The 14,680-nt window shown below is 41.2% G+C and overlaps 1 protein-coding gene across 1 annotated transcript; it reads left to right on the top strand.

The window, feature by feature from the left end:
- The first annotated feature begins 494 nt into the window (after positions 1–494).
- Positions 495–12,275, top strand: topbp1 (DNA topoisomerase II binding protein 1). Its single transcript, XM_007565933.2, has 28 exons — positions 495–836; positions 937–1,108; positions 1,177–1,311; positions 1,611–1,754; positions 1,881–2,062; positions 2,417–2,610; positions 2,744–2,920; positions 3,514–3,680; positions 3,766–3,929; positions 4,497–4,747; positions 4,822–5,147; positions 5,223–5,395; positions 5,902–6,113; positions 6,236–6,552; positions 6,641–6,826; positions 6,955–7,070; positions 7,682–7,805; positions 8,578–8,736; positions 8,813–8,909; positions 8,984–9,176; positions 9,691–9,920; positions 10,019–10,161; positions 10,235–10,331; positions 10,608–10,771; positions 10,984–11,112; positions 11,221–11,310; positions 11,869–12,030; positions 12,137–12,275. The coding sequence occupies exons 2-28, from the start codon at positions 1,022–1,024 to the stop codon at positions 12,263–12,265; spliced, it is 4,548 nt and encodes a 1,515-aa protein (XP_007565995.1). The 5' UTR covers positions 495–836; positions 937–1,021; the 3' UTR covers positions 12,266–12,275.
- The last annotated feature ends 2,405 nt before the right edge of the window (positions 12,276–14,680 follow it).

Raw genomic sequence — 14,680 nt, 5'->3', positions numbered from 1 at the left:
TAAAAATGAAGGAGGCAACAATTATAGTATTTTTGATATAGAAAAAGCAAATGATTCACTGTGGAGAGAAGGACTACTTCTAAAAATTAATCAGATGGGAATTAGTGGAAAGATGTATAACTGGACAGCAAATTTTTTTGCTGGATAGAAAAATAAGAGTTAAGATTGAGAACGATTATTCAAAAGAGTTTAATGTGGAAAATGGGATACCTCAAGGTAGTGGAGTTAGTCCAATCTTATTTAATATAATGATATTTTTTTTCTGATATCAATAAATGTATAAATTCTGCACTGCATGGAGATGATGGGGCCACATGGATGAGTGGACAGAATATAAAACATGTAGTAGGAAATACTAAGAAGGTAATATATAGAATTTAATAGATGTAAAGAAATGTTGCTACACACTCGAGAACAGTAGGTGGCGGTATGCACCTTAAAGTTGCTTGCGATCCGCAATAATAAAAGAGAAGAAGAAGAAGCTGCTCGTTTCCACTCGGACGGATTAGCTTGTTGCAACGGAAGTTGCGCAAACGGCGCGAAGAATGTCAACAATAACTCCAGTTTGAGTTAGCCGAATTATTATGAATAAGATAACATTTAATTTATGTCTGTTTATGCATTTTGTGGATAGAATTAGTTACGTTGTATGAATGCTTAAAATATTAAATAATCTTGACGCATTCAAAGTTGTAAAAATAACCGGTTAAAGTTTCAAAGGTTAGCGCTAGATGTTGAGAGTGAATATTTAGCACGTTCGTAATGAAAAACAAAATTTGTCATGAGTACAGAATATATTATTAAATTTTCTCCCAGTTGGAGTGTTTTTACAATAAGTAAGTACTTCGGGTCTTCTTATGTTTACTAATTTGAATAAATGTAGGCTGTACTTTATGGTAAGCCTAAAAGGTCTGTGCTGTTTTCATTTTTAATAAGGATAAAGGTTCACTTGAAGTTCCGTCAACCAGACACATTCGTAATTCATGTCAAGTCTCCTCACTCCTCATCCATCGACTTCAGCATGACCAAAGCAGGGAAGGAAGACTTTATTGTAAAGTTTGTGGAGGGTGAAGGATCCAAACCAGATTATGCAGTCAAAGCATATGAGGTAAATATCCCTGCTGGCTTAAGCTTTGTTTCTGTTTGCAGTTTTAACTCTGAGTCCTATTTATACAGGCCATTCTGGAGCTGCAGTCTGAAAAGTATTTAAAAACCATCCAGGAGGAAGATGTTTTACAGATGAACCAGAAGGACAAGTCTCTGTTTGTTTTCATCAACTTCACCACTCCAGCTTTCCTGCACTGCAAGAAGGTCTGAACCCATTCAGTATGCATTATGCAAACCTGTTAAGCAGTCTAATTCTTTTTATTTACAACAGCAAAGAAATTGAGATTACTACAATTATGATCTTGTATGTACATGCCTTTATTGTTATTTCCATTTGATGCATAGAATTAAAGTCCATTATAGACAAAACACCTGCTAATTTTAATTGTTGGGCTGCAACAATCAGATCTCGGGGTTTCTTTGGGGCCTATGTTTTTATTTTAAAGGTTATAACTGATCCGTGTCTAAGCTTTTTCAAATTTATGCCACTTTTACTTCCACAGCTTGGGTGCAGAATAGTGAGTCCACTGGTGGTGCTGCACTGCCTGCAGCAACAGCGCTGTGTCCCGAAAGCAGAAAAACCCGTGTATAACATGGCGATGGCTGACGTCACCATTTCCTGCACCAGCCTGGATAAAGAAACCCGGGTTGGTTCTGATGATTTTGTTTGGTTTTTTAAATACTCCTTTCAAAAAACACAGAATTTTGGAACAAAATATTGAAAAGTTTGACATGTAAATGTGCTTATGTGTGTATTCTGTCTCCCTCTGCAGGGAGAGGTGATGGATCTGGTGCAGCTCATGGGCGGACGAGTCTATCTTGATCTTAATGTGTCTGTCTCACACCTGATTGCTGGGGAGGTAGGAAGCAAAAAATACCTGGTGGCTGCCAACTTGGGAAAACCCATACTGCTGCCCACATGGGTCAAGGCATGCTGGGAAAAATCACAAGACAGGCAAGTACCTAGAGAATCTTTTGCAGCAAATTATTGTAGTTGATGCAACACAGTCTGTTAAAGAGAGATTGGCTGGAAAAGGCTTGATTTTGTGTTTGGTGAACAATTCCTGTTTTAATTTGACCAAATGTTGTGGCTCTTTTTGAAAAACTGAATAATAATGGTAATTTCACTGTGAACTAGATTTTTATTTATTTAAGATATCTTGGTAAATCAAAGTGTTGGTGATGCCATGGCCTCTAATGAGGGCATTAGACCCCAGAGAAACATGAAGTCATAACTTGGTGCTCAGCATCAATGCAGTTAAATTACAAGGTGGAGTTTTTAAAATTTCTTTTGCACTTTCCTGTCCAGTCTCTTCAGGTACACAGACCTGCCAGTTGAGGACTTCCTGTGCCCCGTGCTGCTTGGCTGTACCGTTTGCGTGACGGGCCTCTCCAGCACAGAGCGCAAAGAGGTGCAGCGGCTCTGCGAGCAGCACGGGGCCAAATACACCGGCCAGCTCAAAATGAACGAGTGCACACATCTCATTGTTAGTGAACCGACAGGTAAAGTCCCCACCATTTTAATTTGTCCAAGAAAAAAATCTTTAAGAAAAATATTTTATTCCAGTTCTATTCTTAAATCAGATTTTTTTCATTGATGTTACTGTTGTGCTGAGAGTTTATTTTTCGTTTGCAGGTCAGAAGTACGAATGCGCCAGGAAGTGGAACGTGTATTGTGTGTCTTTGCACTGGCTGTTCGACAGCATAGATAAAGGTTTCTGTCAGGATGAGAGCAGGTACACGGTGCAGTGCAACGCTTCAACAGCCACACGGCCCAACACCTCAACTCCTACAGGCACCAGCAGGAGAGAAGGTACCCTGCCAATTTCTTCTGTTTCTGTTGATGCAATCATATATAAACACAAATCCATGGTGCCGTATTAGAGCTGTTGTTGATAAAATAGGGAAAAAAATGGCCACTGAGGTGTAAATTTCCACCAAAACTCAGATTTATGGGATTAATTTTATATATTTACAAGAAAAAAAAACATTCCAATGTCAAAGTTTTAAATTTGCAATTAAAATTTTTTTTTTTCCTCAATTAAAAGAAAAAAAATCACCATATTTAAGATATTCTCTGAGTCAGAAAGTCAGAAATTTGTAAAAAAAAAAAAAAAAAGGGGGGGGGGAAATGCTCTGATTTTTGTTTACTGAGATTATTAAGGCAGATGTTTGCAACAGAAACTGACAGAAGTTCTCTAAGAATAAGGTGGAAAATCTATGAATTTATGCTCATCTGGATACTTTCCAAAGCATAAGTGGTAGTAGGTCTTGGCTAATTTTCTGTTGACAGATTAGTGTATTTTTATTCGATGGTTTAGCCAGCAATGTGTTTCACTGAGCTGTAAATCATGACTTCCCCCTGCTGAGGTTTGTTCTTAAGGTTGTTGTGCATTTTTTCTGTAGATGGTCCATCTCTGTTGGGCCTGAGCAACATTTCTGTCAACACTAGTGCGGCGATAAACGACACGGCCCTCACCAACGTCACCATGAGTCGCGTGGAGACGCCAGACCCCATCGACCGGTTAGACCTCACTGTGTGCCCAGCAGATGATGTGTTGGACGGTTGTAAGGTACAATTTAGTCCACATTCTCACAAAGCAAAGTCATTCCCTTTCATTTTTAGACGATTTTTAAAATGTGTTTATTGTTGCACAGTTATATTTAAGTGGTTTCCCGGAGAAGAAGCTGGAGAAGCTGCGGCGGCTCGTCAGCGCTGCTGGAGGCCTGCGCTTCAACCAGCCCAGAGAGGATCTCACTCATGTGGTTGTGAGGGAAGTGGACCAGGAGCTCCAGAAATTTCTGTCCACAGCAACTCACAGGTTTGAAATCCAGTTTTCTGATAATAATTCTGTATTTTGGTTGTAAATATGGTTGGTTTTACTCTTTTAAATGATCAAATTATTCAAATTAGAGGAAAAGAAGTGTTCATATCGCCCAATAAATATTAAACTACTTTCTAACGAAAGGAAAACAATGTCTGAGTCCAGAAAAGATGGACAGCTAATCGCTAAAGCATTGTGGGGAAAAAATCATAACACCTAGAGTTAATATTATTGACACCATTAGCTCAGACAGCAGCACCATTAAAGAAAAATACATAACTATACATGGAAGCTGAACCAGAGGAACTTTCTATGGCAACAAAAGCCAAGCCAAACAGAAAGAGAACAGTAGGTTGCAGAAAACAATAGAAAGAGATTCTTCAACGTAGAACCACTGAGCCTGCAGGACTTTCAAAGAGAGTAAAGGACAACTAAGCTCGGAAGCTCAGTTTTTTTCTCTGTAGCTTTGTCGAGTTTGTGGATGGATTTTGGTTGAGAAAACTGTTGAAGGACACTTCACCAACTAAATCAAATTAAATAACCTGTTCCTGTGTTTCTTCTCAGGCCCCATGTGGTAACAGCACAGTGGCTGCTGGATTGTTTCTCCAAAGGCACGTTGGTCCCAGAGGACGGATACCTCCACCCGGACTGTCTCCCTCCAGCTTCAGACGCCGTCTCTGTCTCTGTCTCCGCTCGTCCTCCGGCGAGACGTCGCTCGTCTTCTGGTCCGCCTGTTGCCAACCCGAACACTCCCAAGGAACCAATAACAGACGAGGATCTTCTCTCACAGTACATGGACGACGACCCCACAGTGGGTAAGAATCTGATTAATTAATTCTCAGATTAAATAATTCAGAGTGAAATAATTTTTTCGTTTCTTATCTGTAAGTTGATCTGGCACCAGCAGCACCAGAGAATACCAGCAGGAAGTCCTTCAGTGCAGCTGCAGAACCTCAGCCTGAGTCCTGGACGCCCCTCCACACCGGGGGACCAGAGCAAGAGCCGCTGCCGCAGGACGGTCTGTTTTCTGGGAAATCCTTCCTGCTCGTGGGTTTCGGTGTGGAGGCTGAGGCTCAGCTCTCGGCGCTGCTGAAAGAGCAAGGAGGCAGGCTGCTGACGGGCCGCAGCCGAGTGGTGGCGGACTTCGCTGTGGTCCCTCAGCTGGGCTGCACAGTGGAGGCCACCGTGGACGAGGTGGTCACTGACACCTGGCTGGTACGAACTCAGATTGCCTTATTTTTCTGATTTGACCTGCAGAGCTACATTTATGTTCTGGTTTGTTTATCGCAGGCCATGTGTGTGGAGAACGAGCGCGTTCTGCCGCTGCCCTCTAACCCTCTGTTTACCCCCGTTCCTGTGAGGGAGGGCTACTTTCCTCTCAAAGACTGCGTCCTGTCTGTCAGCCAGTTTACGGGAGCAGAGAGGGAGGCTCTGGTGGAGCTGGCCAAGCATCTCGGAGCCAAGTATGTGGCGCATATTTTCACTTATAACAAACATTTTCCCCATGTTAGAGGTGAAAGAAATCTGCTGGGGGAACTAGCACAGTTCTTATCAATATATTAAGGAATAAAAGCTCCTATTTTTTGTTAAAAGAAAAGTTATTTGTAAGTTAGTTTTGTCTTATTTTAAGTGAATTAAGGTATTCGCACTAAAAACCTGACAAAAAATATTTGGTAAGATTTTGTTTTTGCAGCATATTCTTCTCCTGACTGATACATTCGTCCAGTCAGATGTTCTTGGTGTTTATTACGCCAAGAACAGTTTTAATACAATGCAATATTTTTGTCACAACCCTGGCATTTTAACAGGGGTTGACTGCATAATAACCTGCAGTCAATAAAATACCCGTTTTTCAAGCTGTTTTTGTGTTTTGGTCAGGAACATTTTAACTCCCTCTGTTACTTGTCTTGTTCCTTTTGCTGTGAGCTTCTTGCTCAAACCTTTTGCTTTTCTCCCTTTGCTCCTCCAGTGTCCAGGATTACTTTGTGCGCCTGGCCAACCAGAAGAAAGGCATGCTGGCCAGCACTCACCTGGTGCTACAGACCCCTGATGGAACAAAGTACCAGGCAGCTAAGAAGTGGGGGCTTCCTGCCGTCACCATGCGCTGGATACTTGAGTCAGCGCGGACGGGGAAGAGGGCGGCAGAGGAGAAATATCTGGTGGATCTGCCCTCCTCTCCAGGTGACATTCATATTACCTGCAGATCTACTTTGTGTCGCTTTAATCCCGTTGAACTTTGAGGTTCCTACTGCCAAAAATCGAATTTTGTGTCAAATTAACTGTCACCATTTGCAATTCCACAGAGAAGGAAGACGAGAGCTTCGTCAGCGGATCCCAGAAAGCAGCTCCACTCCAACCCGCTCGCTGCTCCCCAGAGATCCCGTTGCTGGGTCCGCAGGGTGGGAAAGCGGTCACGCCGCTCGATTGCGGTCGCTTTCAGAGCAAAGTGTTTCGATCTGTGTTGGACGAGATGAAGCCCAGAGAAAACCCGAGCACACCGACACCAAACCAAGATGGCGGCAAAGGGAAGCCACTCCAGAAGGAGCCGTCCCTGCAGCTGGACACTCCGTCTCGGTTCCTGGTCAGGGACCAGCTCTTCAGGCCGTCCTTTAACTTCAAGGTCAGAACTCTTCCTGCACCAAAAACCAGACATTTAGATTTAACCTCCCAGGAGGGAAGGTGACAAATGAATCTCTTCACTTTTTAAGGATGCACTGAAAGATTTGGAGACTCCTGGCGGAAGATCTAAACCCGGAGAAAAGGTGGAAACTCCACTTACCGACGTTATCAACAGGAACCTGAAGGTTGCTCTGGCAAACAGCTCAGCGAATAACGCCACAGAAATGCAGGAAGTCTCTGCCAGCCCGCAGCTGGCCAAAACAACCGAGAAGGAGGTCAGATAAGAGTTTCATTCAGAGTTTAAACATTGTTATGCTGTGCATGACTCTACTGAACTGACAAAGTGACTCTAATGAAGTACTCAGAATATGTATACCGTTTTAAGTGTGTTTGTTTTCTGAAGATCCCGCAGAAAGACTCGGGACCCCTGACTGGTGTTGTGATCTGTGTGGGGAAGAAACTGAGCAAGATGCAAAGTGAACTGAATGCTATTGCTGCTTCGCTTGGAGCTGACTTCAGGTACTCTGCACTTATTGCAAATTTGCTATAAAGATGTCTTTCTTCACGAAAAAAATGTTTTACTTTTATTTATGGATTTATGAATCACTTTTTTACAGAAATATAAAATTTTATGCCCCCTATTTAAGAGTTTTGCAGATAAAGCCTTTTATTTCAACTAAGAAGTTGATTGAAACTTCACTTAAAAATGATAATTACGTTATTCTCCATATTTAGTGGCTCTTTAGAATAAGTAAAAAGGCTTATAGTAAATTTCTTTCTTTTTTAGCATAATTTTATTGGAAAATACAAACTTAAATCTCAGCACATTGATTCAGTGGTTGAAAAAAATCTAATAATCTTCACAAAATAAATGTAACTGAAATGTTTATTTTTTATTATTATTATTATTGCTAATTTACCTTTAAAAATTAGTCAGACTTCTCATTAATAATTAGTGACTTTCTGTTTGCCTGGGTTATAAATATAATTTCTTCAAGCTTTTCTTCCTGGACTGACGACAGGAAGAAAATCAGACATCAGTAAAAAACATTAACTGGAAACCTGGATTTAAAAATAAATTCACTTTTGAATTTTACCAGATATGCTGATTCTCTCTGTGTTGTTTTTAGGTGGGCCTGTGACAACACGGTGACTCACTACATCTACCAGGGTCGTGTTGGAGACACCTCCCGCGAATACAAGGCGGTGAAGGAGAAGGGCCTGCATGTGGTGTCCCAGTACTGGCTGCATGCTGTAAGCTCACATCAGCAAAAATACTGTTTTAGCTCAAACTGTGACCATTTTTCACCAAATTAAAATGAAAAATTACAGCTCTGTCATTCTAGAGCTGTTTTTATTTAATGCAACATTTAAATTCACAACATTTGGGGATAAAAAGAAATGTTGAAACATTATTATTTATGCAGGTTTGTTTAAAAAAATGTATACAACTACATTCAAGATGTATTTATTTAAAGAATTTCTGAAATTATAAATTAATATGAATTAATAACTTAAAAGTGAAACTTAATATTGAAACTTGTGAGGACTATTTGTGGCCCTTTGAATACATTTTTCTAACCTTCTTACCAGAGATTTAATAATGGTGCAAATTTTCCCCCTCTAGCAAATGTAATAAAATAATTTTGCTTAAACTGTTGGTTTTGAAATAGATCCTGGCATCTGATTGGTTAAGCCCCAAACCGATTATAGTTAAATTAGATTAATTAAAATGACCAGAGCATTGAAAATTCATAATGTGCTGAACTGTGTGACTATGAAAAAATACATAAAATGATGTATTTTATCATTGATTACAGGTTGAATTATGTTTTTTATTCTTCCTAAATACTGACACATCCAAGTAATCACATTATTTATTTGTAGTTTATTTAATTATGTTCCCCTACACTTTTCTTGCCATGTCATATTTTCTTTTCTTACGTAAAGGAAGTAACCTGTTAAGAAAACAGTTTTTAAGTGTTTTGCCTCTTCATGACTGTTTTATGCGTTTCTTGTTGTGCAGTGTGCTGAGGAGCAGAGGCACGTCTCCGAGTCCCTGTATCCCTTCACCTACAATCCAAAGATGAGTCTGAACCTCAGCCAGGTTCCCAGCAGCTCCCAGAGATCTCCGCCTTTAACACGGACACAGCGCAAAGACGCGACCGAATCAAAACTCAACAAGGTTGAGGAAATCTTCATCTGAGCAGCCATGTTTGTGTTTTTGTGTCTACTTTGTTAATAATGGGATTATTTTTCAGTCTGCGGTTGTTGCTGCAGAGAAAAGCGCAGTCGTGCCTCCTGTAAGTAATGGATGTGTTGATCAAGACGAGGTGAACGATACCACAGAGAAAAGAGGTGAGGACTTGTTGAGGAGCTGATTCCACTAACAACTTGAGAACTTGACGACTGAAGTGAGTTCGATATTGTAGATACTCTGGAAATGAGAGAGAACCTGCAAAGACAGCTTCAGGAGATCATGTCGGCCACCAAAATGACGACAGGCAGGCGGGCGTCTGTCAGACTGGCCAGGATGGGATCAGGCTGCACCGACTCGGGTCCAAACACGCCTGAAGGCAGCCGGGCTGGACGCAGTGGGAGCAGACGAACCCTGGAAGCTCTGAGGTACAAAAAACCGTCATGTGATCGGTATGGTGATGCAGCACGGGATTGTGGGAGTTTTTAACTGAAGCAAGAAAGCAATGAAGCTTCTAGCTAGCTAAGCTAGGCTTGTGGCATCACCTTACTTGCTTTGGTTACCTAGCAACTCTCTGATGGTGTGGTTACCTAGCAACAACCTTTGAGTAACTTGTGCAGCAGCAGTTTAAGGTTTCACCACTGTGCCTCATAACTTCTTAAAAATAAAAAGTGAAAGAAGGAAATGAGAACAAAATGTTTAGAGAAAACTGTGGATAAAACAGGAAAGGTCGCATCTACAGTTTGGCATTATTTCAGATATTTAAAACAAAAAAAAAACCTAATTGATAATTATCAATATCGACTGATATGAAACCCTTATATTATTCACTACTAGTCCCAGTAAAGTAGGAATAAAGTAGAGACTTGAGGAACCTCAAATAGAGCCATCAAACAGCTACGATGAGAAATCCTTAATTGTTTCTCACTGATGCGTTTCCAGGGTAACCAGAGAAGCGGTGACGGACATAAACACCGAGCCGTCTCAGAGTGAGCAGATAGTCTGGGACGATCCGACAGCCAGGGAGGAGAGAGCGAAGCTGGCTGATAACTTCCAGTGGCCTGGGAGTCCATCCCAACACTCAGAGCCCCTGGCGGCAGCACCGCCTCCCACAGCAGAGAACGGACCGCACCTCAAGGACTCGATGACGGACTCTGAGCTGGTAGAGATGGGTAAGAGGAGCCGTATAATAACGTGGAAGTGTTGAGAATCGAAGGTAAAATTTAATTCCTACATCTACTTTAAAATGTATCCTTCAATTTCCTCACAGCTGCTTGTGACGTTATAAACCAGCAAATGGGTCAGAAGGTCGTGGCGCCTCCATCAGAGGATCCAGAAGAGGACATCCTCACTCCTAAAGCTCCCAGCATCGCCTTCCCTCTCGCCAAACCGCTGGTAGCACCGGAGCCACAGGTAAGTGCTTCTTGGAACCTTCCTGGTTACTTCCAGCGCCGCTGCAGCTGTAAAGGTGTTTCGTTTCTGTCAGGAAGAGAAAGAGGAAGAAAAACAGCCACCCAGATTTCAGCTGTCGTCGCTCAGCCCTCAGGAGCGAATCGATTACAGTCATCTCATAGAGGAACTCGGTGAGTCGCTCAGCTGTTCTGGGGATCAGCTGTCAAAATACTTCAGTATTTTTACATATACAGTATATAAAGAGAAACATTAATGGTCTGAAATGATGAGAACAAACCCTTAATCAGTCAGAAGTTTCACACTGTAAAAAGAAAACAGGTTAAAAAAAACTTAATTTAATTGCATGTAACAAATATTTTATTTACTTTTAAGTTGGAGCTCCGTTCTCCTTTTTAAATATCTACCAGGTGTAGTTTACTGATGCCATCCTTCTCTTTGTCCTGTAGGGGGCGTCGTCCTGGACAAGCAGTCTTTTGACCCCAGCTGCTCCCACATCATCGTAGGGAGTCCACTGCGAAACGAGAAGTATCTGGCCGCCATGGCAGCCGGCAAGTGGATCCTGCATCGCTCGTACCTGGAGGCGTGTCGCTCCGTGGGACACTTCATTCAGGTGGGAGCCTGAAGACAACTCCACTGTGTTTTATCTTTCCAGCGTAGCTTCAATCTGAAAATATAGTTTTAACATCTGGATTCAGCTGGATTTGTTGTAACATCAGATGGTTAAGATGTTAGCTCTTCGTCTCTACACTCATTTCTTCATTCGGCTCAGATTCGTTGATTATTTGGGATTTTTCTCTCCTTTCGTTTCTTCCTGTGATGCAGGAGGATGATTATGAATGGGGCAGCTGCTCCATCTTGGAGGCTCTGCCCTCCATCACCTCTCAGCAGAAGAGACTGGCCTTGGCCGCAATGCGCTGGAGAAAAGCTTTGCAGGGAAGCTCTGAACACGGCGTACGTACCAGATCCATTTCTAGGCGAATTATCACTGTCACTCAGGTTTTTAAAAGATAAGTGTCTGAAACTGTCTGAACTTGACTAAGGATGTTTCCTATTTTCCAGGGAGCTTTCAGTGGCTGGACCGTGATGCTGAACATCGACCAGAGCAGAGAGTCGGGCTTCAGGCGGTTATTGCAGTCTGGTGGAGCGAAGGTTTCTCCCTGCTTTTATTTTACAAGCCACACGTTACAGGAGCTGCTACATTCATGCACCACAATCTGGCACTTCATAAGACAAGCAGATCCAATTTATTATATACTGTAAATTCATTCCAGTCTACAGACAGATTCAAAGTCTACAATGGATTCTAGTTCAATATCAGCTATAAAAACAATGCTGGTTTTCATGCTAATTGCTTTTCAACCTTAGAAAATCCAGCTGCTTCTTAGGTTTCAGGAATCCCTCATACTGAGCAACCCCTGCAGAAATATCTTCCATAAATTTATGGAGAAAATGTTTCATAAAGTTCAGAATGAGTCCAAATAGAAAGTTGCTAAAATGAGTCTAGACATAAACAGTACTTAGTCATAAAACATGTGTAGGAAACCTGGATCATCAAAAATATACGAGCAAGAATTAAAAAATACAGCAGTGTCAAAAAGAAGAGACAGTTTAATTTCTTTCTTCTTTTTTTTAAACATATAAATGTAACATTTCTTGAAATGTGTTTGAGTTTTCGCCATCATGTTTTCTCCCCTGTTTTCCCTTCAGGTGCTGCCCAGCCCCTCCCCGTCTCTCTACAAAGAGGCCACTCATCTGTTTGCAGACTTCGGTCGTCTGAAACCCGGAGACTTCAGGGTGGACGTAGCTGAGGCCACCGCACAAGGAGTGACATGCCTGAAACCAGAGTACATCGCAGATTACCTCATGCAGGTGACTGACTGTAAAAGTGCTTTATTTACTTAGAAAGTAAATGTCTTAAATCTGTTGGATATCTCTGTGTTTTTGTTGATATTTTCTCCATTTTCTGATCTGCCAGGAGCCGACGCCGCCCATCGAGTTGTACTGTCTGACTGCAGCGCCGCCTGAGGAAGATCCATTCACACCGTCCCGTAAGCGTAAAGCAGCAGCCGACCCCTCCAAGCTGAAAAAGAGCCGACTGAACTGAAACCTTTGCACAAAAAAACATTCCTGCAACATTTTCATTTGAGTGAATATAACTGTAAATAAGATTTTTTTTTAATGATTTATGAAAATGGATTAAAATAAATGTAGCATCTGTTTTGTCATTCCTACTGCCTCTGTTCCAACCACTGCAGTTGCTGCTGCTCAGGCTGAGTCTGCAGTGATGGATGACTGAAATATGGTGTGCAGAAAATGTCGAGTCATGGTTTGTAATTGTGTGGAGTAAAACACTGCGGCCAGTAGAGGGCAGTGCAGGCATTGCATTGAATCAGGAAGGTGAGGGTGTAAACTATGAGTTAAATCCTATTTTAAGACTTGTGATTTAATACTTCCACTTTAAAGCTGCAGAGTGCTCAAAATTAAGTTAATTTAATGTTGAACTTCTTTTATTTATATTAAGCCATAAATATAAGATGTTTAGTTATTTTTAATATGTGTAACTCTTAAAACTCAACTGGTTTCAATGATCAAAGCATTCTTATGTTGTCCATGCAGTAAATGCAGAGTTTTATTTCTCCTGCTGATGTATATCTATGATTCAACAATGTGCTGCTTCATGCCAGATTGCCAGCTGAGGTTAGTCGTCCCTGTTCCCTGCCATATGGACAGATAAGTGGTTTAACCTCCTAATGGACGAACCGGCTGCCCTGCAGACGCAGGGTTGATCTGTTAGAGGAGAATGGTGATTACAAGACAAAGAGCTGCCATGACTCAGACGTCAGAGCTCAGTCAGGGCTTTAAATCAGCAGTGAAGTCCCTGAGAGGCATTTACAGATTTCTGCTTCCAGCTCCTGTTCTGCCCAGTCTTTGTGTCTGAGATACAGCATCCTATATTTTATCAAATTGGTTTTTGAGGTTCACTGTTGGACCATTTTCTGTTGATCAGATTGTCTTTGTGTCTGACCGGTTGTAGTAAAATGCTCATAGATCCCATTTGGGATCAGCTGTTTCCAGCCCATATTTACTCCTGGGACCCATATGGGTTTTATATGGGAAGATAAATATGCCTAAAATAAGATTATCTAAAGTGTAACGTATTGTTCCTCCATAATGCAACTCTAAATGAAAAGTGAAAAACCTTTGTCTTCTACTTTTTTTGTTTTGTTACCAAACCCATTGGAAACCTAACCAAGGCCTACATCACTAACTCAGTCTGAATCTACTTTGTAAAATCTATGTTGGCCCCATTCAGGAAGCTGCTATTTCCTGTCAAGCCACTTGTTTTTTGAGTTTTTTCATAATTGTAAAGGGTTACATAATGGACCTCTTGTAATAGTCTGTAGGTTTGATTCAGGATAAATCCGGGTAATGAGAGTTAAACGCAATGTAAATTATTTTCATTATCATTTGAGACCCAGCTAACACCTAGAGAGGGAACCCAAATGTTTTTGCACATATAAGTTGTATTTACTAAAACCCAGGGGGTCAAAAAGTCCATTATGAGCCCAGGAACATCAAGTCAGAACAAAATCCATATGGTTCCGAAGCACACTTGATGACTAGGGTCTTTTGTGTTGATAATTTTTGGCTTGCTGCTGTTTTATTGGGTCTAAGATGATTGAACTGATTCCATCTGCATGGGGACCCAACTGGTTTTGTTGATGGTAAAGGTGGGACTCATATGGGAACTAGATTTTGTACACTGATATCTACATAAGCACCAATCCTGTCTGAGAAAAGTCCATATGGGGCCCATGTACGGTAAGTGACCTGTTTTGTTTCAATAACAAAGTCACAGCAGTTGTATTCTGCTTGATTATAATCCTGTTTGATGCTTTACACATCCATTGCAGGTAAAACATGGGACCCATGAGGATCATGAATGGATGGCATCATGTCATGCCCATTTCAGATCAAACTAAGTATGTAGGGAGTCTAAATTTGTATTTGGTCCAAGTGGGTCCTATAAATGGGGCCCATTAGAAGCCACCCACATATAATATTGATTTAGTCTGGACAACCAAAGGATTCAATAAGTCTGAGAAAATCCTTGTTTGACTCATATAGTTCAAATTTAACTTGACCAAAATCTATGTGTGACCCATTTAACCCTAGACAAATCCATATGCACCCAATTTGGTACCCATCTCGTCCGTGAGGTGACATTATGGGACTCTTTTAGTGCCAATTTACTTATACCAAAATTAATTTTAAGAAGAAAACTGGGTAACATCCTATTTGCAAACCTTAGCTGGTCTGTTTTGTGCTGGCATAACACTGGTTTGTCATTAGAGTTTAGGGATATTAAATCAGAATAAATCATAAGAAAGAGTTAAATCGCTTAAAAATTAAAAACGTCGATTTCTTCTGAAAATAAATCTTAAAAAGAAAACATGGAGAGCTTTAAACCAAGAACCATTAAAAACAATGACGTTTTAAGGGCAACATGTGAAGAAAT

The sequence above is a fragment of the Poecilia formosa genome, unplaced genomic scaffold, assembly GCF_000485575.1.
Source record: "Poecilia formosa unplaced genomic scaffold, Poecilia_formosa-5.1.2 Scaffold184, whole genome shotgun sequence".
NCBI classification, from domain to species: Eukaryota; Metazoa; Chordata; class Actinopteri; order Cyprinodontiformes; family Poeciliidae; genus Poecilia; species Poecilia formosa.
The sequence above is the reverse complement of the archived record's forward strand: the minus strand, read 5'-3'. Positions and strand labels throughout refer to the sequence as shown.